This window comes from Gallus gallus, chromosome 1 (genome assembly GCF_016699485.2).
Source record: "Gallus gallus isolate bGalGal1 chromosome 1, bGalGal1.mat.broiler.GRCg7b, whole genome shotgun sequence".
Lineage (NCBI taxonomy): Eukaryota > Metazoa > Chordata > Aves > Galliformes > Phasianidae > Gallus > Gallus gallus.
The window spans coordinates 140,092,370-140,113,746 of record NC_052532.1 but is presented as its reverse complement, the minus strand read 5'-3'; the positions used below and the strand labels follow the sequence as shown (position 1 = coordinate 140,113,746).

The window sequence follows — 21,377 nt, the reverse complement described above, 5'->3', positions numbered from 1 at the left end:
GAAATTGATAACACGGGAGGGAGGGAGGGAGGGCAGTAGGGGAGAGGGGAAATGTGGCTCTTTTGGAGGGAGTGGTTACTCTCAGTGTCCAGACTTAATGTGGTCTGAGTATTAGGCTCTGCTGGCTTATTTGCTTACCGTTTTATTAATGTTACTGACTTAGTCTCTGCAAGTAAGGAAGAATTGCATGCTCCGTCAAGCAGTGAAGCAACAGCGGTATTTGTGCAGTCAGCTGCTAGCAGCGAAGAGGCAGATTCCACAGAAACTGCTCCCGTGTCACAGAATTTACCAGGAGGTGATGATAGAGCTTTTTAGGAAGTAGAAGAACTTTAGGCTTAAGTGAAGATTAGTTTAAGTTGAAGTAGCCTTATGTAACTTTGTGAGGCTTAACACAGTTGTTCATGTCTGGATTTCGTATTTAACCTTAGCGTGCCTACTGAGATGAGAAGCTTGCAGTGCCTATAATCCTCTAGTTTAGCTTCCTGTAAAAACGTAACTTAATTACACGTTAGTATAACAATTAAACAAGACTAGCAGAGCACAAATAAACAGTATGTAGTGTCCTCTTAATCGGAACAGCTAATCTGATGAAGTCTGCAAAATGTCATCTTCCTCTTTCTTCAACACCTTGTCTGCCTTTCCTGATCTGTTAATCATGTTATGGCTTTTGTGATTTTCTTTCTTGCCTTACCGTCTCTTTTTCTCCTTCAGTGTCACTTCTCCCACCAGAAATGCTTGCCTGTGACGTATTTCTCCAGTTGTTTCAAGTTTTCTTTAGCTTTGGAAGATGCGTTAATCGAGGGATGTTAAAAAGCAGCAATACTGCACACATAAAGTGAGGAGGGTATGCGGCTGTGAGGCCTCCATTCATTATTTTCTGTTTAGAGCCAGGATTCAGCCTTTCACGGCACTGGGAAGCTGAGCTCCCGACGTATTTTAGGTGGTGTTTGCACTGCTCAGGGGCCTTGGCTGCAGCGTGTATGCAGAGAACCACGTCCATGCATGGCGTGGCTGTGCAGTAGCGAATATGAAATACGCTGTGATAGGCACTTAGAAACAAATCAGATGCAGAAGTGTTGCCATTTTTAAATAGATTTTTCTTTTCCCAACACGGGTTCCCAACGTGAGTCCATTTTATCACCCTTGTCATTAATAAATGCTCTCCCTTCAGTGGGATCCTTCACGGGTTTTTTTTAAGTAGACTAAGTAGCCACTGACTTCATATTTTTCATGTGATACACGTAGTTATTTGCAGAATTAGGGCCTGTCTTGTCATCCAGCTTCCAATCTAAATTTTGAAGAGTTTGAGGGTAAGGCATGAAATTCAAAGGAATTGAGCAAGCGATCCTTCTGTGGTGATAGAAAATAAAGTAACACGGCTTCTTCTGAACTTGGCTTGCCTACCAAAGAAACTGTTGCAAAGCCTTTATTCTCCTCCAGAAAAGAACTGATAGAAATGAGTTTCTGTTAGACGTTGGATTTACGTTTTTTACCGTAGTAACAGGTGCCGGTACTTTTATGTTCTTTCAGACATCTCTGCCGTCCTTGCCATAACAGGGAAAAAGCCAGAGGCCTGGGAAAGGACGTTTGCCAGAAGTGCCATGCCGTTATTGACGAACAACCTCTCATTTTCAAAACTGATCCTTATCGCCCTGATCGCTTCAACTGTGCAAACTGCGGGTAACTTGAGTTCCACAAAAGAAAAGAAAACAGGAGAATGCTGGTTTTATTTGCTTCTCCCATTTCCGTTTTACAGTGGAAACCGGTACCGTACAACAGGCAGAAGGGATGAGTTCTAAATCTAACATAGATAAATCTACGTTACGTAGTTAAGTCAGTTACAATATGCAGATCTAAAAGAAACTGGTGCTAAGAGAGCCAGAATGTAAGGCGGGCATGGCTAAAGCTTTCTAACCTGTTGGAAGAAAGTTCGGTCGCTGTTTTCAGAGAGGTGTGATGCATCCTACCTAGCAGGCTTTTCTCAGTTTACGGTGGAGTCGATCAATCTTGTTAAAGAAACAATCATATTGAGCTGTCATGTTTGATGCTGCTAAATACATTACTGCAGTATAAATACAGTTACCAAAACAGGTGCCAAAAATTAAATGATCTCTGCAGAAGCTCTGGAGTTGCAATTGTTCGGTTCCTTTATTCATGCTCTCCATTAATGAATTTTGGAACAGGAAGGAACTTACTGCTGATGCTCGTGAGCTGAAGGGAGAATTGTATTGTTTACCCTGCCATGGCAAAATGGGCGTCCCCACCCGTGGAGCATGTAGAAGACCAATTGAAGGACGTGTGGTGAATGCTATGGGCAAACAGTGGCACGTGGAGGTAAACATCAGCTGACACATTGTCTTTCACAAATGTAAACCTAAACGCAGCTAGCTCAGTAGGCTTTGGTCACGTTCAGTATAGGGATTGTTTGTTTGCTTTCTCGAAAAAAATGCCATGATTTACAAGTAATCCAAAAGAAATCCGTAATTTTCTCCATAGCATTTTGTTTGTGCCAAATGTGAAAAGCCATTCCTGGGTCACCGTCATTATGAGAGAAAAGGCCTGGCATATTGTGAGACCCACTACAATCAGGTAAGGCTGCATGTTTTTGAGAACTGTAATTTTGAAACTCACAACAAGATTTGATTCACGGGAGATGGAAAATTAGGGAGATTCTGCTTTCTTACAGAAACTTACTTCACCTGTGAGCATAGAGCTAATTAGCAGGCATTCCCCTGCGGTCAGTCTTTATGGGCTTCTCTATAGGTAAGTTTTGCATTGAAAGAAGAGAACTGCAGTAATTCACAAAGGATAGCTGGGCTAATCAGAATCTAGTTGTCCTTCAAGCTTAGCGTTGCTTACGTGGAGCTGCTTCAGGCTGTTACACATCTGTAAGATCAGAGGAGCTAATGACACCCAGTTTTCCCCAAGCACATAAAGATGATTATTACAGGTAGAATAGTTTGCAGCAGGCTCTGTCCGGGTGAGAGCTTTGCAGGTTTTAAAGGGGGTCACATGTAGCTCACTGCCAAAGGATAGAGAAGGGAAGGACAGAATGGCTTAAAAGCAAAAACTTTTGAGCATCTCAACCAATTCGCACCACTTATTTTCAGAGACAGGTGAAAAAAAATCTGCTGTAGTTGAAAAAAATGGAATGAACGGATGCAGTTAATAATCTAGGAAACAATGACTCATTAATTAAATTAGGGATCAGAGTTCTTGAAACACTGTGTGAGGAATTAAAAATTGGTCTGATGGATGGCATTAAACATCAGACAATTAGGATCACATTTGACAGAAATAAGGTCTAGCAAAGAAGTGTAAAGTTTATAAAGGATAATGCCGTAGTTTCTAGAAATGTTTGCACTTCAGTGGATGTTCCTAGTAAAGTCCATGTGGCGGATGGGATGCTGTCAGCAGAGACAAGTTTGAAATTTGTAAGAGTTCATTTTCAAGATTGCTACAACCTGTCTCTGCTAAAACACTTTCTTTGCCAACTAGCTGAACATCTACCAATAGTTTCTTACCTGTCTCAAAGTCTTTGTTGCCCTTTCATATAAAAATGGAGAGCCAACATCCATAGACTTGGAGGACTGTTTGCATTATGACCAAAACATACTTAGTAAAAATGTTCACAAGCAGCATACTAGACTTCTTCATCTTGTGAGCAAGTTTGGAAGGAAAGCTCTTTTCTAATCTCCTCCCTTCTCAAAGGAGCCACACAGGCAAAACAAAGAAGCAGGAAGGAAAGGAAATAGAAGGAAAAATAATTATCTGTCTTACGAGTAGTGTCTGGTAATTCAATACTAAGAGCTTCCCTTTGGATGAAATGCATCCTTCCTGTACAAGAGAAGACCTAAAACAAGGACAGAGATGATCTCTAGGTCAGAGTTGTTCACTAACCTAATGCACACCGCAGCATTTTGATGGGTACTGTAGCAGATGCTTTATCTACCAGTATCCCCCTGCAAGCTTATGGGTCCTTAAAACTGTGTAACAGTGCGCTGAATCTTGCCCCTTCTTGACAGCTTTCCCTGAACTTCTTTCTCTATGCAAGACTACCTTTGAAACACCCCACAAAGCGGGTTAACTCCCCAGCCAGATTTCTCTGCCAGCTATTCCACCCACACATGATCAATCCACAGCCAGGCCTCTACCTTTCTTCCTTTACTAGAATGATGGAGAGGAACATGTTCTTTCCCTTCTATAATGTGTACATCTTTTTTAAAACTTAATGTTTTCCATTGTATTGTTGGTTGTTAGTAAATAATAACCAGTGTGTTCTCCTATTTGTGCTGGGAATTAAAATGTGAACGTGCGTGATGATGAACCAGGTCCATCAGCCCACCACCTTTCTTCCAAGGAGATCGGAAGGCCGCTCAGGGCTGCAGGCTGCCTAATGACCTCTCTTTTATTTATATTATCCCTTTAATTCTTTTCATCTGGAAAACAGTTCACATGATAGTAGTCAGCATCATTTGTGTTTTAAAACAAGTGATTATGTTATGTGCAGCGTCTACTGCCAAATTGCAGGTCTCTTTATATAACTAAGTATACTTTCAAAGTTAAATAAATCAGCAATTGGTAATGCAAGTTACCTTTAATAAGGCTGTCTATGGAAAAAAATGTTTGAACTTTAACAAACTTTTACTCTCTGTGACATTAGACGCTTTCTCCGGGCCTTCTTCCTACAAGAATTGGAGGAGCATAAATTATATCTAACAGTAGCACACTCACTTTTACCAAAATGCATGAGCATGTCCAGATCCACATTGGTACCGCTTTGGTTTGCTTCTCTTCAGTGGACTTGAAACAAGTGTGGGGTGGCTTAGAAAGAAACGTGGGAAGCCAAAGCCTTTGGTTTCAGTCACAGCAGTCTCCGTTCACCACCTATTGTAACCAATCACTTCCATCCTTCTCTTTTCCATTTACCTCCAACTATGCAATTCACTGTCTCTTCTTGTCTGGACATTCAACAGCTATAATTTACTGACCTTCGGGGCTGCCATCCTGCTTGAATTACTTGGAAATCCCCAGCTGGCTTGAAAATCCCCCAAGTGAGGGAAGAGAACCCCTGCAGATTATTCTGCTCCAGAGTTTGAGGCCAATAGACTTGATAATCCAATGGCAAAGTACTGGAAAGGTGTAAATCACTGCACTGGGGCATTTCTACTGCTGGAGCTCTTCAAGAATAGGAGAAACAAACACTTCTCAGGAATAGTTTGAGTATCCTAGATCCTGTTTTAGTGCACAGGATGACATTCCATCATCTGCTGCACTTCCACGATTCCTTTGGAGCATGTGAGCACAGAGCACTGCGATAAACCAAGACTGGGGCTGAGCCAGTATGGCAATGTATGTATTTCAGAGGGTTTCAAAGAGAGGAAGAAAAGCAGTCCAGTTTTCGTTAGGCAGACTGTTTAAAAAAAAAAAGGGGGATACCAGTTTCCAAAAGACAGCCCAGATGGAGGCATCTGCAAAGAACAGAGGTAGTTTACGTTGCAGAAAACTACTTTCTCTTTTTTGCTCAGTTATGCATTCCAGCTAGAGAGACATATGGAAGGTGTGGTCAGGATTTATTTGCCATTTTTAAGGCAAAAGCGTGTTCTGAGATTTTCTGCATGCTCTTCTAAAACATTGCCGTGTAAAATAATGGATTTCTACAAACACAGACCAAAGGTGTTCCAGGATCAGTCTTCACTGTTGGTGCCACTGATCCTACGTTTCCTCTTGATAAAGCTCAGATATGTTAGATTTATATGACTTCTACCTTTCACCTTTTTTTGACTCCCCAAATTTGCAATTTGCAGAATCTCTGTTCTGATTCTATACAATTACATAGTCTCTAGTTTTAATTTTCCACGGGATTCAGTGACAAGATGTTTGTAAATTAATCCCACCACTGAGTCAAGATCAGAAATTACGTTCCTACTGTTTCTAGTAGTCATTTCTATTAGGCTATAAGCTCTCTGTGGGATGGACTATCCAGTATTATTCCGATAGCACCCTACACACCTCTTACCAAAGACCTGTTAATGTGCAAAAAAAACCTTGTTAGAGAAAGTAGCTTTGGAGAGGGAGGGGGGGAAGGCGGGAGGAAAGGAGGGAAATAGGGAGGAAGGAAAGAAGGGAAAGAAGAAGGGAAGGAAGGAGGGGAGGAAGGAAGGAAGCGGAAAGCTTGACAGATTCATGAATGAAGTTTAAATGATCTGGTGGCCTGCCAAATGGAATTGGACCTGACTCTATTCCACTTTTACCATCTCTACAGGAATGAAAACAGTGATCAGAAGGGACAGCTCGGGTAGTTTTTTTTAATATTTTTCATAAAAATGACAGATAGTTACCGCCTATTGATTTTGTATTTTTGTTTTCTTGTACAGAGCTATGGATCTGCACAGAGATGGTGTTGGAATTGAAAAGCAGGTAATGCAAATGAAGAATAAAAAAAAACAACCAACCAACCAACCCAAGACGCTGGAAAAGTAGGAGATAGCCCAAAAACAGTTACCTCATATAACTTCACCCAGCACGTACCTCAAGAGTAACAATATCTAACTAAGAATTGACAATGCCTCCTAGAAGATTTGTCTGCCACAAACCTGTAGATACAGACTATCATTATTATTATTATTATTACTGTTGTTGATGCTATTATTTAGATGGGTAGTTATAAAGATAAAGCACCTCAGTCTACAACACTCAGTGAAAAAGTACATTTTGTCACCTTTTGCTACTTGCTCAGTTGAGAACTGTTTTGTACTTGAAATTCTTCTTAGAAGCTGTGGATGAATTTATGCTGGCTGCAACCACCTGGTCTTCTCAGCAATTACCAGGATAAGCACTGAACATATAACTAAATAATTTGGATTAAGTATAGTAACTAGCGACTGGAAGAAAGTTGTTTTAAAAATGTATGTGTTGCTCTGGAAGGTGCTTTAAGAAGCCATCAAGTCCATTCATCACACACTGCAGCTGGGGTTACGGAGACTAGAGAAGAAGAGCTTTCCAGCCTAAATGGGGCACACAGGAAATGTGAAGAGAGGCTCTTTATCGGGGTGTGCAGTGATAGGAGAAGGGGTACACAAAGACAGCAGAACTATGAGGCATTCAAAGCTTGTGTTTTATCCACTTTCAGTACAGCGACATGGAAATGCTAGTGTGAGCCTTAATAGTCTTTTAAAAACAAGAGCAAGAGATGGAATCAGGAACACTAAATACTGAGCTGAAAAGTAGGATTAATTATTCTTAGTACGGATTGTATACTCCAGATCCATACCCAGGACCCAACCAGGCAGTCTGCCTCTGCAGAAGAAAGAAACAAACAGAAAAAGGAATTCTTTCCTCTGGCTCCGTGGTAATTATCTTAGGTATATGGCAGTGGGACGAGTCAAGAAAAAGATGGGCTGTAGCTGAACTGTTCAAACTGATTTCATTAAAAGAGAAAGTCTCTGGGCATATTAACAGCTTCTATTTTACAGAACACATTCCTTACAAATACGCTTACAAGAAATACAATATCATGATATAAAAAAAGGAAAAACCACATAGTTTATTTTTTTAAACATACATCCCACGCCTCCCTGCTCTGGGGGTGGATAGCAAGGGAACGCAGTGAGGTAAGAACAAAAACGTACACAGTCACTACTCACCCAGTGAGGATTTGAGGACTGCTTCAAACAGCTGGAATCTTCTGAAACGGGTGGGGTCAGCTGTACATTACAAGATTGCTTTGCACATAGTAAGGCTGTGGTACAGCCAGCAAACCCCTCCACGAGCCCTGCTGTCTGCAGCTGCTAAAAGCAGCATCACAGCCCCGGTGACGCAGTAGTTGCATGAGTGTTCCTGTCCTTTCCATTCACTTGTTGTTTTTTTTTTTTTCCCCTAGGTTTTGTATTCGTGTCTCCTGTGTACCCTACCTCAGCGCATGGCAGCCATGCGGGATGTCTTTCTGGTGTCCTACCTGCAGAGGTGGGCAGGACCCCTTGCCATCCTGACTTCTCCCTCAGTCCCAGCTGAGGAAACATAGAAACATGTACAGCATATGCTCGTTGACTGCCTTGCAGAGTGCTTCTTCTGGAATTATGGAAAAGGCACAGAAGGAAAATAGTGCATCTAACAAAGCGCTCGTGTGATGCAGCTGTATCCGTTCTTAATCTTCCATTAATGCCTCATCGTAAGAGTACTGTACTTTCCGTTTGTTTCATTTACCAAAGGTCAGCATACTCGGAAGCTATTGTCATAGAGCATTACAGACTTTCTACATATTTCTCTGGTATTGTTCCAAGCATTCGTATGCGCGGATGAGTCAATTGGTATGCAGATTGTCTATCATTAAAACCATTTCAAAATCAGCTTTGTCATTGGTTTAGCGCTGGAACTTGCGTGTCCTTCCCGAATGCAATGCGTTGCTCTGCAAGGGCACGGTGAGGCCAAACTCGTGCTGGACCAGTCCTGTTTTTCATTCAGGCAGAACTTCCACTGACTTCAAGGTAAATCTTGCCCAAGTCTGGTCTGCAAGCTGAAGACTGCTGCTTTTACCGTGTTCTCTTTGTGAGCTGCCAGGTCTGCGTAGGCTACACGTGGCCACATCAGAGACTGTGCTTTTCCCTCCTCTCCTCCCCTCCTCACAGGTTTGTTTTGGCTGCTCCGGTGTCAGAACACGCGATTTTCAGAAGCTATCGAAAGCCTTTCCTCGCCGCCTCTGAAGAGCTGCCAGCCCCCTGAGCTGCTGCTGGTTTTCCACCAGGTGGCACATCTTCCACAGCTATCGGTCCGTGATGCGCTGTCTTTCTGCGGGCGTCGCTGACGCCATACGATCAGTCACACGCACCCAGGGCAGAAGGCGCTGCTTTGTGTGTTTTGGTGGGGTTTTTTTCCACCGAATTTCACCTCAGAGCGACAAGTAGCGCTTCAAATAATGAATACTACTTGCTTTTGTTCTATCTATTCGCATAACGATTTAGGATTTCCTCTATTTTGGTAGTTTGAATTCAGGTATCACGTCCCGTTGGTGCAGAACCTGGATTCATTCACCTACAGAAAATATTTTAGCGACTTCTACATGGAAAATGTATTCGTTTGTTTGTTTGTTTGTTTGTTTGTTTGCAGCTGCACTGTACTTGTGTCAAATGGTACAGAAATCCTCTCTAACAAGTGAAGTATATAATCATAATGAGAATATAATGAAAGTAGAAATGAAAAGTTGTATTTGGATAAAAAGATTTGATGACAGGAAATGCTCACTTAAAGCACAATTTATCAGAAATTTTAGAAGAACGGGACGTGTGGATACACAATTCTTAGCAACAGTAGAGGAGAGCTGATAGGGACCATTTGTACAAACTCAGTATTTAGAAGTCTATGGGACCTGAAAAAATTGTCTGACATCATTGCCACACCTCTTGCTATCATCTGTGATCTCCCACTAGCCCTTTGCAGTTTATGAACAGCAGGTCTAGCGAGGCTTCTCCCCCGGTAGGCTCTCTGACCACGGCAGTCTTGCATCTGTGTTGAGCTCACGGCCCGACAGTGCTTCCTTGCTGCAGACCTTGCTGGGGTTCCAGCGGGCAACAAATCTCCCTAGCTGATAAACCAGGCCAGAGATGGGCTGTGGACACAGCTTATCAAGGTCTCTCCCAAACAGTGGCTAAAGGGGTGCCTGAATCTCCCACAGCAAAGGGCACCTGCAACAGAGGCTCCCATCCCCCTAAGTCAATGGCTGGCTAATCTCACTCCTTAGGAGCCTCTAGAGAGGCTTGCAAGGCAGCCTCTGCAACTTCCTTGGACGCACCCTGCCTACACAGACCAGGAAGTTATGGCGTGGAAAATCAAGGACTGAGAGGGAACATACTCCAAGCAGGCCAAAGCTGGATCAGTAATTCCTGTCAGCTCCTGCCTGGGCAACCTTCTCTTTGGCTTAGACACGTTCCTTTAGGCAATGGATGTGGGAAACACGTTATGTGTGGACCTCCTCTGCACATTTGGCGGTGATGAAAGAGGACAGTGTCTTCTGACATTTGCCATGCTGCCGTGGGGTTGGTTCCCGTATGCTAGTGGGTAGCTGGTGGACCCCACTTCACTGTACTTCCACAGCTGCACACATTTCTCCTCTCTTTTCCCACATGTGGCGTCTCTTTGCTTACAACTGAGCAGAAGAGCTCACCGAGCAATTTTTTTCTGCCTATCGAAGTCAGACAGAGAGAACGGCTGTGAGGATGGAAAAAACAGGGCTGAGTGTGCTGAGAACGTGGCATTGGGAATAGCCTTCAGATGTGGGTCTGGCTTGCATGAAAGATCTTCAATGTCTACGGTAATTCTTGATTTTGACTATTCTTCTAGCGGAGCAGGGCCTTTGCTTCTCATGTCAGTGGCAGCTTCACCTAAGATTCCACCCAGAAGCAGTGTAAAGCATTTCATTATGCCCCAGTGGACTCTCCCATCATCGGAATAAAGAAAGGTGAGGCCTCTCCTCTGTCTCTTTGTGGGATAAAGACGATCAAGCAAGCTTCTTGGAGCAGAAATTTTCCTAGCAACAGCAAAGCAAAGCAGTTAGCCACTCCTTGATCCAGCACTGCCTTGGTGTCAGGGAGTGCTGATCTTAGGTAGTGGTGCACCAGCCAGTCTTCAGCCAGGAAACACTCCTGGGCCTTCCCGTTTGAAAGCAAACAGCGCCAAAGAAATGCTTTCAAATGTGAAACTGTCCACAGATGTGTCGACTGTCTCGTGCTCTCGTAGATCTGCACCAGCAACATAACAGAAAGCTATTTCTAGCTCAGTGGCCTCGTGACACCAGAGGCCATCAAAGAAGGTGTGTAACGTAGGGATGGGCTCAGGATAGAGGGGTGGGCTTGACCGTGGACACTACTGCAACGTTATGTGTGATAAACATTTATCACAAGCCACCTCCTTAGTCAACACTCTGGGATCTGCCAGTCGAGATGGCCCTGCTCAATCCAGTCCCTTATGTACTGTACGAGGGGATGGAGTCCCTGCAGTACATAAGAAGAATTTACAAGGGAAAATGGTTTGGGTTATCCTGGCCTCGGGCAAAAGCAAGCCCACCTGTGGGACTGATTTTGCTCAGGGACTTGGTGGGAAACGCAAAAGAAGAAACAGGGACATTCAGTGTGTACCTGAAGGAGACTCGATGACGGGAGAGAACAGTCAGTAGTTTTAGGTGTATGTGCGCATATATACACATATATGTATATAATGTTAAGTATAGTTTATTGACCGTATAGATACATGTATCTGTGTTGTACAACTTGGGCATGATGTCATGATACGGAATAGGTGGTGAACGCTGTCATGGTCGTCCATAAGTGTGGACATCATGCAATGAACTGATGGAATTGGGAAAGCTTCTAAGGGAGAACTACAGTTCCCCAAACACTCCAGTCCTTCCCACATCGCTTCTGGGAGGGAGAGACAAAGTGATGGAGGGATGTAAGGACGTTCCCTATTGCTCTGCATTGCCGAGACTCTCTTTCAAGATTATCTGATGTATTTTTCTCAGGGACACTGCATGTTCTCTTCAGCGGTCCACAGCTCCCCAGCGGTGCTGATCTTGACATTCTTGGTCCGCTAGGGCTTCTCTGGTTCACCCAGTTCCACCGCTCTTCCACAGCAGCACGTACTTCTCTCTTCTCCTGACTTTGGTGTCTTTTTGCTTGTATCCGAGCAGGAGTCATCAGTGATTTCTGACAGCCTGCAAAAGACAGGCTGAGAGGATGGCTGTGAGGACTGGCAGAGTAAGGCAGCGAGCCCTGAGAAAGTGGAATAGAGAACACCCTCCAGATTTGGGTTTGACTTCCCAGTAAGATCTTCAATTCCTATGGTAATTCTTGCAACGTTTTGTCCTTTTTCTAGCGGTGGCAGGTCTTTGTTTCTCATGTCAATGCCAGTTTCACCTAGCATTGCTCCTCTGGAATAAAAAGAAAGGGGTTTTAGAGATGAGTCCCGATTTGTATGACTGAAGAGGTAAAGAAATTCCTCAACAGAAATCCCAGCAGAGGGCTGCCCACAGCTCACTGTGCTCTGGGATGCTCTCCTTGCAAGCGCTTCCCTGCACGGAGCAGCCATCTAGCAAAGACTAGCGGAGAAGCAACTCACGCTTGTCTCTTCATCAGCAGCTGTTTTGCCAGGTAACCCAAAGCAGCCAGAATGACCAGAGAGAGCAGGATGGCAAGCACCCCAACTGCAAGGTGATTTTCTCCCTGTTTCTGATCCATGCTCCCTGCAGGTCTCACACCGCCAGCACCTGGAGAAAGCAAGACAGTGCAACACACTCATGAGTTCTGCACTACTGATGGTCTCCCAGTGTCTTGGAGAAGTGCAAGTGATGATAGTATTCACTCCATTACTGCCCCTGATTCTCGCGTCTTAGTAGCAGAGGAGGAGGATGATCTCTTACAGTCCTCCTGAGCAAGAGCCCACTTGCAAGGGAGAGGCTGAGAAATCACTGCCTCCAGCTGTGTCTCAGGGAATGAACAGGCATGCATTGCACATGCTGTACTTCCAAGGACTCCAAGCAGGATTCTGCAAGGTAAGCTGACAGCCATCCTCTATGGCCAGCTCTGCCACTACGGGCAGAACAGCTCCTGCTGCATGTTTGAATGCACCTCCTCAGCACTGAATGGCAGTAAACACCCTTTGCACAGAACTCTTTATGCCTTCTTGTAAACAAAGACAACATACCTCTGGGATACTCTTCAGGCTCAAAACCAAGATCCATCTGAGAACGGGAAGAAGGAATCCTAGGTGCAACAGCTGTAAGCAAACACAGAGGAGGAACATTTGCATTACAGAAGGTGATAACCCTCTTCATCATCAACACTTGCACGTGGGTCAGCCTGGCCTTCTAGATGCACCTGGCATCTCTCAGAGGAAACCTAGACACACCACTTACCCATGCGATTCCTCCAAGGCTCAGAATAAGGAACCCACTGAGAAGCTGCAGAGCCAGTACCTGAGGCCACATCTGCCACCAAAGGCAGAAGTTAACAGTTCCTGACATACATTGCAGTTCGCCTGTTCAGCCTTGAATGGCAGCAAACACTCTACTGACAGACGCTCGTCTCCCTCTTCCACTCACAAGTATGTGGCAAACGGGTACCAGGTGCCAGAAGAGGCACCATTTTGGCACAAAACAAACCATCTTCAGCTTGGCTGGGAAAAAGGCTCTAAACTCTGCCCCAGATGCTGCTGCCTTTGCCGCCAGCACTTCAAGAGACACACGGCTGGGGCTGCTGTCAAATGCAGTTGTGCGGGGCAAAGTATCCCAGGGCACATCTCTGTGCTCTCCTGGTTGCTACTGCGCTCTTCTCCACATCCCAGCACCAGCAACGAACATTGTAAGGTGTGTTCCACAGGAAGACAAGGCTGAAAGTACGTGCTGACACTGCAAAAATTAGCAAAGATGGACCACTCACCCCCGCGGTAGGCTTGAGGCCGATGAAAATGGTGCAGCCCAGATATGCGGCCTACAGGCAGATCTGTAAATAGAAGAGAGATTTCCTATCCATACTGTGCCAGGCTTCTAGGTTAAGGTGACTGCAGAGCCTGGCAGGGGATCACGTAGCGTTGTGAGATCCACACGTAGGTCCAGATTCTGACAGGTCCAGAGCAGAGGCCTGGGTGAGCCATGGCTGGGAATCAGCCACGTCTCCAAGGAAAAACATACCTCTGGGATCCTCGCCACGTTCCAGATCAGCTTCCATGGGGTATGCTGCATACATGTCGCCAGCACGATCATCTGGAATGGAGAACAAAGCAGAGAAGCCGTCAAGACCTGTTGCCATATGCTTCTTCATAAGGGATCCGCAGTGCCCGGAGATGGATTGTGTGATCCACAGGCAGAAGCCACACGTGGGTGCAGATTCTTTCAATGTGTGCACCAGCCTGCTTCAGGTGCAGGATGCTGCCTCGAGGAAACAGCCTACAGCACTAAGCCTGTCTGCAGGACAGACAGACTGCGCTTGCTTACTGGGGAGCCTGCGACATCCTCAAAACATACATCAACCACATGGGGAGCGCATGGAGACCAAAGAGTGCGCTTCCATTGCTCATGGTGCAGAACCCGCTAGCCAGCAAACAGCCCTGCTGACACCATCCCAGCCCCTACTTGGGGCACAGGGGAGCAGAGTTTGTATCAGAGCCTGGTTGTTTCCCCAGTGGACCCACCATGCAAGGCTGCTTTCCAGGAAGCCTGAAGGGTTTGTTGCCGGTGCCTCCAGCGGAGCCCAACATACCAAGATTCACTGGTCCACAGGGGACAGCCTGTCACTGTCCATGGCAACAGGCCACCAGAAAGAGAAGAAAGAGCAAGCAGCCACTGCTGGTGGCAGACCCCCAGGGTTGCTCCATGGGACCCCTCACTGACAGCCTGCAAGCACCCTCCTTGCGCTCTGGAAGCCATGAGCACCAAGTGGTGTCTCTTGGGTACGACATGAAATACTATGGGGCCCCTGAGTGATGTGACGGGGCACACCTGCTTTGACCTCACAGAGCACCTCAGATGAGGCAGGGAAGCCTCACAGCCCAGGTTCGTGGTGATGAGTGGGGACTGTGTCTTCCACCAATTGCTGTGCTGCCGTGGGCTCGCTTCCTTTCTCTGCCAACACACATGGACAAACTGTATCCGACTCCGAGGTTATGAGGAGAGATGCGAATACAGATGGGAAAATGATACAACTGCTCTCAAGAAGGCCTTGCAAGAGACAAACAAACAGGTGGTCTTAAATAAATCTCTGAGTCCAGATTCCCCAGTGTATCCATTCCAACCAGGGAACTGAGCATATGTCAAATCCTGGACTTCTGAACCACTGCAAGTTGCAGATTTTCCTTCTACGGAGATATTCAAGACCTGTCTGGATGCCTACCCGTGCCACCTATTGTAGGGTACCTCCTTCAGCAGGGAGTTTGGACTCAGTGACCTCTTGAGGTCCCTTGCAACCCCTCTGATTCTGTGATTCTGTGAGGTGGAAAGGACCCATGCAAGTTCTATCGAGCCCCTGCATTGCAGCAAACTTAGAAGGAGAAGGACCCTGGATTTATCATTCTCGGATTAAGAAAGTACCTTTGACACAGAAAGCTGAGCAGACCACCTCACTGTTGAAAGTTATGATAATTAAGCACACATCACGTATAAAGTAACTTTGCTGGTAGGCGTTTGCTTTGTAGGCTGTCAACAATAGAAAAGTAATGTAGAATTCCAAATACTAAGGAAACTAGCTCATGTCGCTAATTCCTTTGATTGCTGGATATGTAGCCAACTACCAAGGAGCACGCAAGCAGGCTATCTGCTAGCAGGAGCATTGATAAACTAGATGGAAATTGGTGGAATTGGCAACAATGGCAGTCTGGCATGTGTAGACATAGACAACAAAAATGAATCCAGCACTAAAAATGCACAAGAGTTCCCACTGCTTGTAATCATACGGGGAAAGAACTAAAGAAACAGTGGATGCCTTGGGGTAAATCTGTCACAGATCCACACGGAGAACAAAACGGAATCATTCTATGCCCTCACTTTGCAATTCCACACAGGGCCTACCCAAGCAAGACACAAAAAAAAGTGTGAGAAAGGGCACTTATAGACATCTTTGGTTCTGTTGTCTTGATTGCTCTGTTACAGGAGCCAACCAGTAGCTGGTTTCAGAGCCCCTGGCGGGAAGTTTTGGTTATGTGAGGGGAATGAAGGTATGTTTGCAAGTAGACTAATGCCCTCAATCGGGGCCAGTTGTCCTGCGCACTCTGGGAGACATTCCCAGCAACGCAGATTCGGGACAACAGTGCAGTGACTGGGGTATATTCACCTACAGACTGTTCTTGATAATTGCTTCTTGTTGTTGCTGTATGTACAACAGCGTGTGTAATGATACACTGCTGCGATTCCTACTCTGACTGTTGATGGAGATGCAATAAATTGATACGATGAGAGTTGTAGCGTTGGCCACAAACCATCAGAAGAAAAGCAGGGACTGCTACCAGTTGTAACAATATTATTAAACTTGCTAGTGTTTGTTGATGGATAGTCCTGCAGACTGCTGAGGTAACGGGGAGAGCTATGTCTCTGTACCAAGTAGATAAGGGAGTTGTGCGAGGTCTTTGTACCAAGAAAATAGGGAGTTCCTGCTTGGAATCGGTTACTGAGTACGTAACATACCTGCAGGAAAACCTCTGCCTACCTCTTCATTTCCTATGTGGAAAACTAGTTAAGAAGAGATGTTCCTAGCACCGTTTCTCAGACGGGCTCCAGGCAGGCAACATACCTCCCTCTGGGATGGATCCAAGTGGCATTTCGGGTGCTCGGTTCCCCTCAGAAGGGAGTCCCCTTCTGAAGGGAGCTCTTCTTTTTCTCCTGACTGATGCTGTAACAATATGGGGAGCAGTCTGACTTGCCCCTGGCAATCTCTTCTGCGCTGATGGACCTTCACCTTCACCTACATCCACACCCCCCTCTCCCTCCAGCTCCAGAGCCTCATACCTGTTATGTAAGGGCACCTGAGAGGGTGGGACAGGCTGAGAAGTGGTCTGCTTGCTGCCCTGATCAGGGCCTTGTTTCCGTCCTTCACTCTCTCTGAGGTCACCCCTTCCCACCTGACTGAGAGAGGGTAGATGATCCCCTGCAGCCTGAAGAGCATCTCCCCCGCACCCTTCTTGTAGGGATGGCAGAGTGATTCCATCAATCTCCCTCTCACAATCCTGGATGCTCCCCAGCCTTTCTACTTCCTCCTTTAGCTCTACCACCAGGCTGAGCAGATCATCCACCTGCTCACACAGCCCACAGATGGTATCCCTGCTGCCCTCCTGCAGCAGGGCCAGGGCCAGGCATTCTTTGCAGCCTGAGTCCTGAGCCGCAGCAAGGACATTCATGCTTGCAGTCTGAGCTGCCACCTTCCTTTTAGCAACAGCTCACTGCCATGCGGAGACCACGATTGCATCGGGTTTGTTGAGAGAGCAACGACCTGTTACGTGTGACGCGTTAAGCCCCCTTGTATATAGCAAGGTGCCTTTGCCTTTGCCTTTGCCTTGCCTTGCCTTGCCTTGCCTTGCCTTGCCTTGCCTTGCCTTGCCTTGCCTTGCCTTGCCTTGCCTGCTTGAACTGCCCCCTGACTCTCTCTGCTTGCTGGGCACTGCCTTTATTTGCACGAGGAGGGGGTGATGCCCACACACCTCGCTCCACCCACACGCGTCAGAGCCGCCGCACTGCTGGGGGTGGGGTGGGGCTGCCTCGCTCTCCTTCAGTTTTTTTTCTTTTTTTGTTGCTGCAATTTGGACCCTCTAAGAATGGTCCTTCGTTCTGAGTCTCCGCTGCCAAGCTCATCTGCTCGGACCTTCAGAGAAGCCTGCTTGAGCTGTGGGCTGGGACCTGGCAGCTCCCCAGATGCTATCCCAGGACAACAACAGGCACCAGGGCTCAAGGACATGCTGGACAGACGGACTGCACTTGCTTACTGGGGAGCCTGTGACATTCCCCAAAGCAGCAAAATTCACATGGCGAGCAGCTGAGAACAGAAGAAGGCCTTTGTACTGCTCATGGTGCAGAGCCCATCGGTCAGTGAACAGCTGACCCAGCACCACCCCATCTGCTGCTGGGGACCCTGGGCTGAGGACATGGTTGGGAGGCTGGGTGTTTGTCAGGGAAGCGCTGCAGCAGAACAGTAGAAGGCTGCAGTGCCCGGAGTTGGAATCAGAGGAGCTCTCCCCTCTAGGATGTCCCTGTGTGCTCCAAGGTGGGATGTCTGGGGAGGTTGGAGAGCCATCACCTCTTAGGACACAGAGCTGATGTAAGAGCCTCCTTGTTTCCCCAGTGGACCCACCACCCAAGGCTGCTTTCCAGGCAGCTTCAAGAGTTTGCTTCCCCAGTGCTTCCCTCAGTGCCCAGCCTACCTGGACTCAGTGCTCCCCACGCGACATCCTGGGGTTGCCCATGACACGGAGCCACCAGGAAGAGGAGAAGGAAGAACAAAAAGCAACAGCTGGGAGCAGCTGTCTCCCGTAGTTGCCCCATGCTACCTCTTGTCCACAACCAGCAAGCACCCTCCATGCAGGCTTGAGGCCCAAGTGGCACCTCCTGGCATGACGTATATGGGGTTCCTGAATGTCCTCACGGGGCCCACTGTGACCTCACAAAGCACCTCTGATGACGCAAGAAAAATCTGCTTGACCTTTCTGAGTTCTGAAGAACTTCTTGAGCACCTTATTAAGGAGTAACTTCCAAACAGAGTCCTGAAAAGGTGGTTTGGATGTGCAATATTGTCTTCATACTCAGCTGTACACATTGAAGGAATCTCAAGCCTCACCACAGACTGAACTGTATCAGGATGGAAAACAACAGAAATCCCATTGATCCTATCTCCTGACAGATACAGCTATGTTTCCTGTACAGAATAACACATCCTAAGCATGACTTCTGTGTTTAAAATGCAGACTGAGTTGGGCTACAGTATTAATGCGTGCTGTTTTATGTAGTGTGGCTTTCTAAGTCAAAGGTGTATTTTTAATTTTATTGCAGTGTTTTCTACTGTTACAGATTCCAGTAGATAGCATTCCACATGTCTTTCCAGGTTGTACTGACGGGAAAATGGTAGGCTGCTGGAGAGGATTTGGACCAGATCGTCCCCGTGTAGTTCTGGAGCGGGAGTAAGTCAGCCTCCCACAAACACTTTTCATTCCCAGGTGTATACTGAATACACTTCTGGCTCAGTGCTTCTAGTTTCAGATGTAAAATTCATGAGAAATTTAATCAAATGACGGTGAGTTTAAGACCTGCTGATGTGGACACGAGGAAGTCTGCACAAAGACACTGGTTTGTTTGAGTCCAGATTTGGATAAAACCAGTGATGAGTTCTCATGCCAGGCTGGGTTGACCATTCACATTCCCAGCTGAGACAAGATTATACATCCACAGAGGAAGAGTACAAACTCCTCCTGTTTCCATTCCTTCAGCCCACAGTAGGTTTCTCTTTGCCCCTGAGGTTCTTGTGAGGAGGTCTCTCTTACTGCTGTTCCACACTACGGACAGTTGTTTTTGATTTTGTAGTTCCCCCCATGACTCCCATCCTCTTTGCATTATTTATTACCTCTTAGGCTTCCTCTCCCCATGTCATGGGTCCTCCTCCTCGTGCCCATCTCTTTCCTTGTGCTACTGTGTCCCACAAATGGTTTTGTAGCTGTGCTACATACAGCTTCAAGGAATCAGACAGGCCCCAAATCCAGTGAGTCATTCTCCTGAGGTTAGCAATTACTAGCATCTGGGAAGGCTGTTGAGGGACTACACACCTAGCATGCATTAATGGAAGACGAGCAGCCTTCTGCAAACCCTGGGTCAAACACTTCCTAGTCAGAGCCTCAGTATGTACAAGATCCTGCTTTCCAAGGGATCCGAAATCCCTGCCCAATAAGCAGCCTGCTGAGTAAATGACCATGGCTGAACTTGTAAATCCCGCTTCACTATATGGGACAGAATCCCAGTCTGTCCAGTCAGGAGAACCTTATCCTCCTTCCTCTAATTCAGACTGTAAAATAGTCTGTCAGTCCAGCGCATCAGGCAGAGCAGACACAGACAGAGCAGTGGAGTCACTGAGTGGTATTATGCTCATCAGTCGGACGGCTCTGCAGGGATTTTTTTGTTATTGTTCTTGCAAGGATTTAAACATTTCATCTTTGTTTGTTTAATCAGGTGCCTCTCCTTCTGGGCCATCCCTAGTGCTGCTCCCAGCACTGCATACACACTGTCTTTTCCTTTCCCTCATTGTTCCTAGCAAAAGCTAAAGGGGAAGGGGGGGGGGGGGGGGAAGGGGGGGCGGAGGTGGAGAGGTTGAGGAGCACCCGGAATTGAGAGAGCCGGATTGATCGGTGGAGTCACACTCTGCCATCCCTGTGGGAAAGGCACGGGGGAGACGCTGTACAAATAGCAGTGGCTCATGTAGCCTCTAGCAGTTAGATGGGAGAGGGTGAGCTCAGAGACAGTGAGGGATGGAAACAAGGCCCTGATCAGGGCAGCAAGCAGGCCGCCTCTCAGCCTGTCCCACCCTCCCAGGTGCCCTTACATAACAGGTATGAGGCCCTGGAGCTGGAGGGATAGGGGGATGTGGGTGTCGGTGAAGGTCCATCAATGCAGAAGAGATTGCCAGGGGCAAGTCAGACTGCTCCCCATATTGCTACAGCATCCGTCACGAGAAAAAGAAGAGCTGTCATCATAGGGGAACATAGGAGAAGTAGAGTTCCCCAAACACTCCAGTCCTTCCCACATGGCTTCTGGGAGGGAGAGACAAAGTGATGGGGGGATGTAAGGACGTTCCCTAGTGCTCTGCATTGCCGAGCTTGCAGCACAGTTAGGACTCTAACTCTCTTTCAAGTTTATGTGATGTATTTTTCTCATGGGCGCCGCTTGTTCTCTTCAGCGGTCCACAGCTCCCCAGCGGTGCTGATCTTGACATTCTTGGTCCAGTAGGGCTTCTCTGGTTCATCCAGTTCCACCGCTCTTCCACAGCAGCACATGCTTCTCTCTTCTCCTGACTTTGGTGTCCTTTCGCTTGTAGCTGAGCAGGAGTCATCAGTGATTTCTGACAGCCTGCAAAAGTCAGGCCGAGAGGATGGCTGTGGGGACTGGCAGAGTAAGGCAGCGAGCCGGGAGAAAGCGGAAGAGAGAACACCCTTCAGACCTGGGTTTCGATTCCCAGAAGGATCTTCAATTTCTATGGTAATTCTTGCAACGTTCTGTGCCGTTGACAGTAGCGGAAGCAGGTCTTCGTTTCTCATGTCAATGCCAGTTTCACCTAGCATGGCTCCTCTGGAATAAAAAGAAAGGGGTCTTAGAAATGAGTCCCAGTGTCAAGTCTCTTCAGAGACTCTTTGACTCAGACTGAAGAGACAGTCTGAGTCAAAGAAATTCCTCAACAGAAATCCCAGCAGAGGGCTGCCCACAGCTCACTGTGCTCTGGGATGCTCTCCTTGCAAGCGCTTCCCTGCACGGAGCAGCCATCTAGCAAAGACTAGCGGAGAAGCAACTCACGCTTGTCTCTTCATCAGCAGCTGTTTTGCCAGGTAACCCAAAGCAGCCAGAATGACCAGAGAGAACACTGTGCTTGAGGTGTGGCCTCAAAAGACACTGCTTACTTGTGCAAAAGACACTGCTTTTGGTAGTACCCTTTAAACCAGTGTCTAATACCCAGCGTATTGGGGAAGCACAAATTGCTCCCAGATCTAATAGAGATGAGGCTAAATAACCACTGGTTGACATAATTAGAGTAGGCCATAAATCATCTTCCAAGGCTGGACTAAACTATGCCTTCTGGTGACATTAGCAAACTGTCACCAAGGGCATTCTAATGACCACCTGCACTACAGATAGGATGTGATGCTAGAATGACAAC

The 21,377-nt window shown here is 46.7% G+C and overlaps 2 protein-coding genes across 2 annotated transcripts; one reads left to right on the top strand and one right to left on the bottom strand.

Annotated features, from left to right (window-relative positions):
- Nucleotides 1-2,220: 2,220 nt before the first annotated feature.
- On the top strand, nt 2,221-8,348 carry LOC121107353. Its single transcript, XM_040651068.1, has 5 exons — nt 2,221-2,334; nt 2,497-2,589; nt 2,687-2,763; nt 6,378-6,420; nt 7,883-8,348. The coding sequence occupies exons 1-5, from the start codon at nt 2,251-2,253 to the stop codon at nt 8,021-8,023; spliced, it is 438 nt and encodes a 145-aa protein (XP_040507002.1). The 5' UTR covers nt 2,221-2,250; the 3' UTR covers nt 8,024-8,348.
- A 739-nt stretch (nt 8,349-9,087) lies between these two features.
- On the bottom strand, nt 9,088-19,770 carry LOC121107347. The gene is made up of 6 exons (XM_040651032.1): nt 17,890-19,770; nt 13,679-13,750; nt 13,428-13,490; nt 12,694-12,765; nt 12,109-12,256; nt 9,088-11,920 (listed from the first exon to the last, which is right to left on the bottom strand). Exons 1-6 carry the CDS (start codon nt 18,044-18,046, stop codon nt 11,581-11,583), a joined length of 852 nt encoding a protein of 283 aa, XP_040506966.1. The 5' UTR covers nt 18,047-19,770; the 3' UTR covers nt 9,088-11,580.
- Between the last annotated feature and the right edge of the window lie 1,607 nt (nt 19,771-21,377).

Coding starts and splice junctions, on each gene's coding strand:
- LOC121107347 (XM_040651032.1), bottom strand. CDS start 18,046: ATGGAGGGTGCTTGCTGGTTGTGGACAAGAGGTAGCATGGGGCAACTA. Junction 13,751..17,889: donor GTGGGGAGCACTGAGTCCAG/GTAGGCTGGGCA, acceptor TCTCCATTCCAG/ATGATCGTGCTGGCGACATG. Junction 11,921..12,108: donor CTGCTGATGAAGAGACAAGC/GTGAGTTGCTTC, acceptor TTTTTATTCCAG/AGGAGCAATGCTAGGTGAAA.
- LOC121107353 (XM_040651068.1), top strand. CDS start 2,251: ATGGGCGTCCCCACCCGTGGAGCATGTAGAAGACCAATTGAAGGACGT. Junction 2,335..2,496: donor GCAAACAGTGGCACGTGGAG/GTAAACATCAGC, acceptor TTTTCTCCATAG/CATTTTGTTTGTGCCAAATG. Junction 2,764..6,377: donor CTTTATGGGCTTCTCTATAG/GTAAGTTTTGCA, acceptor TTTCTTGTACAG/AGCTATGGATCTGCACAGAG.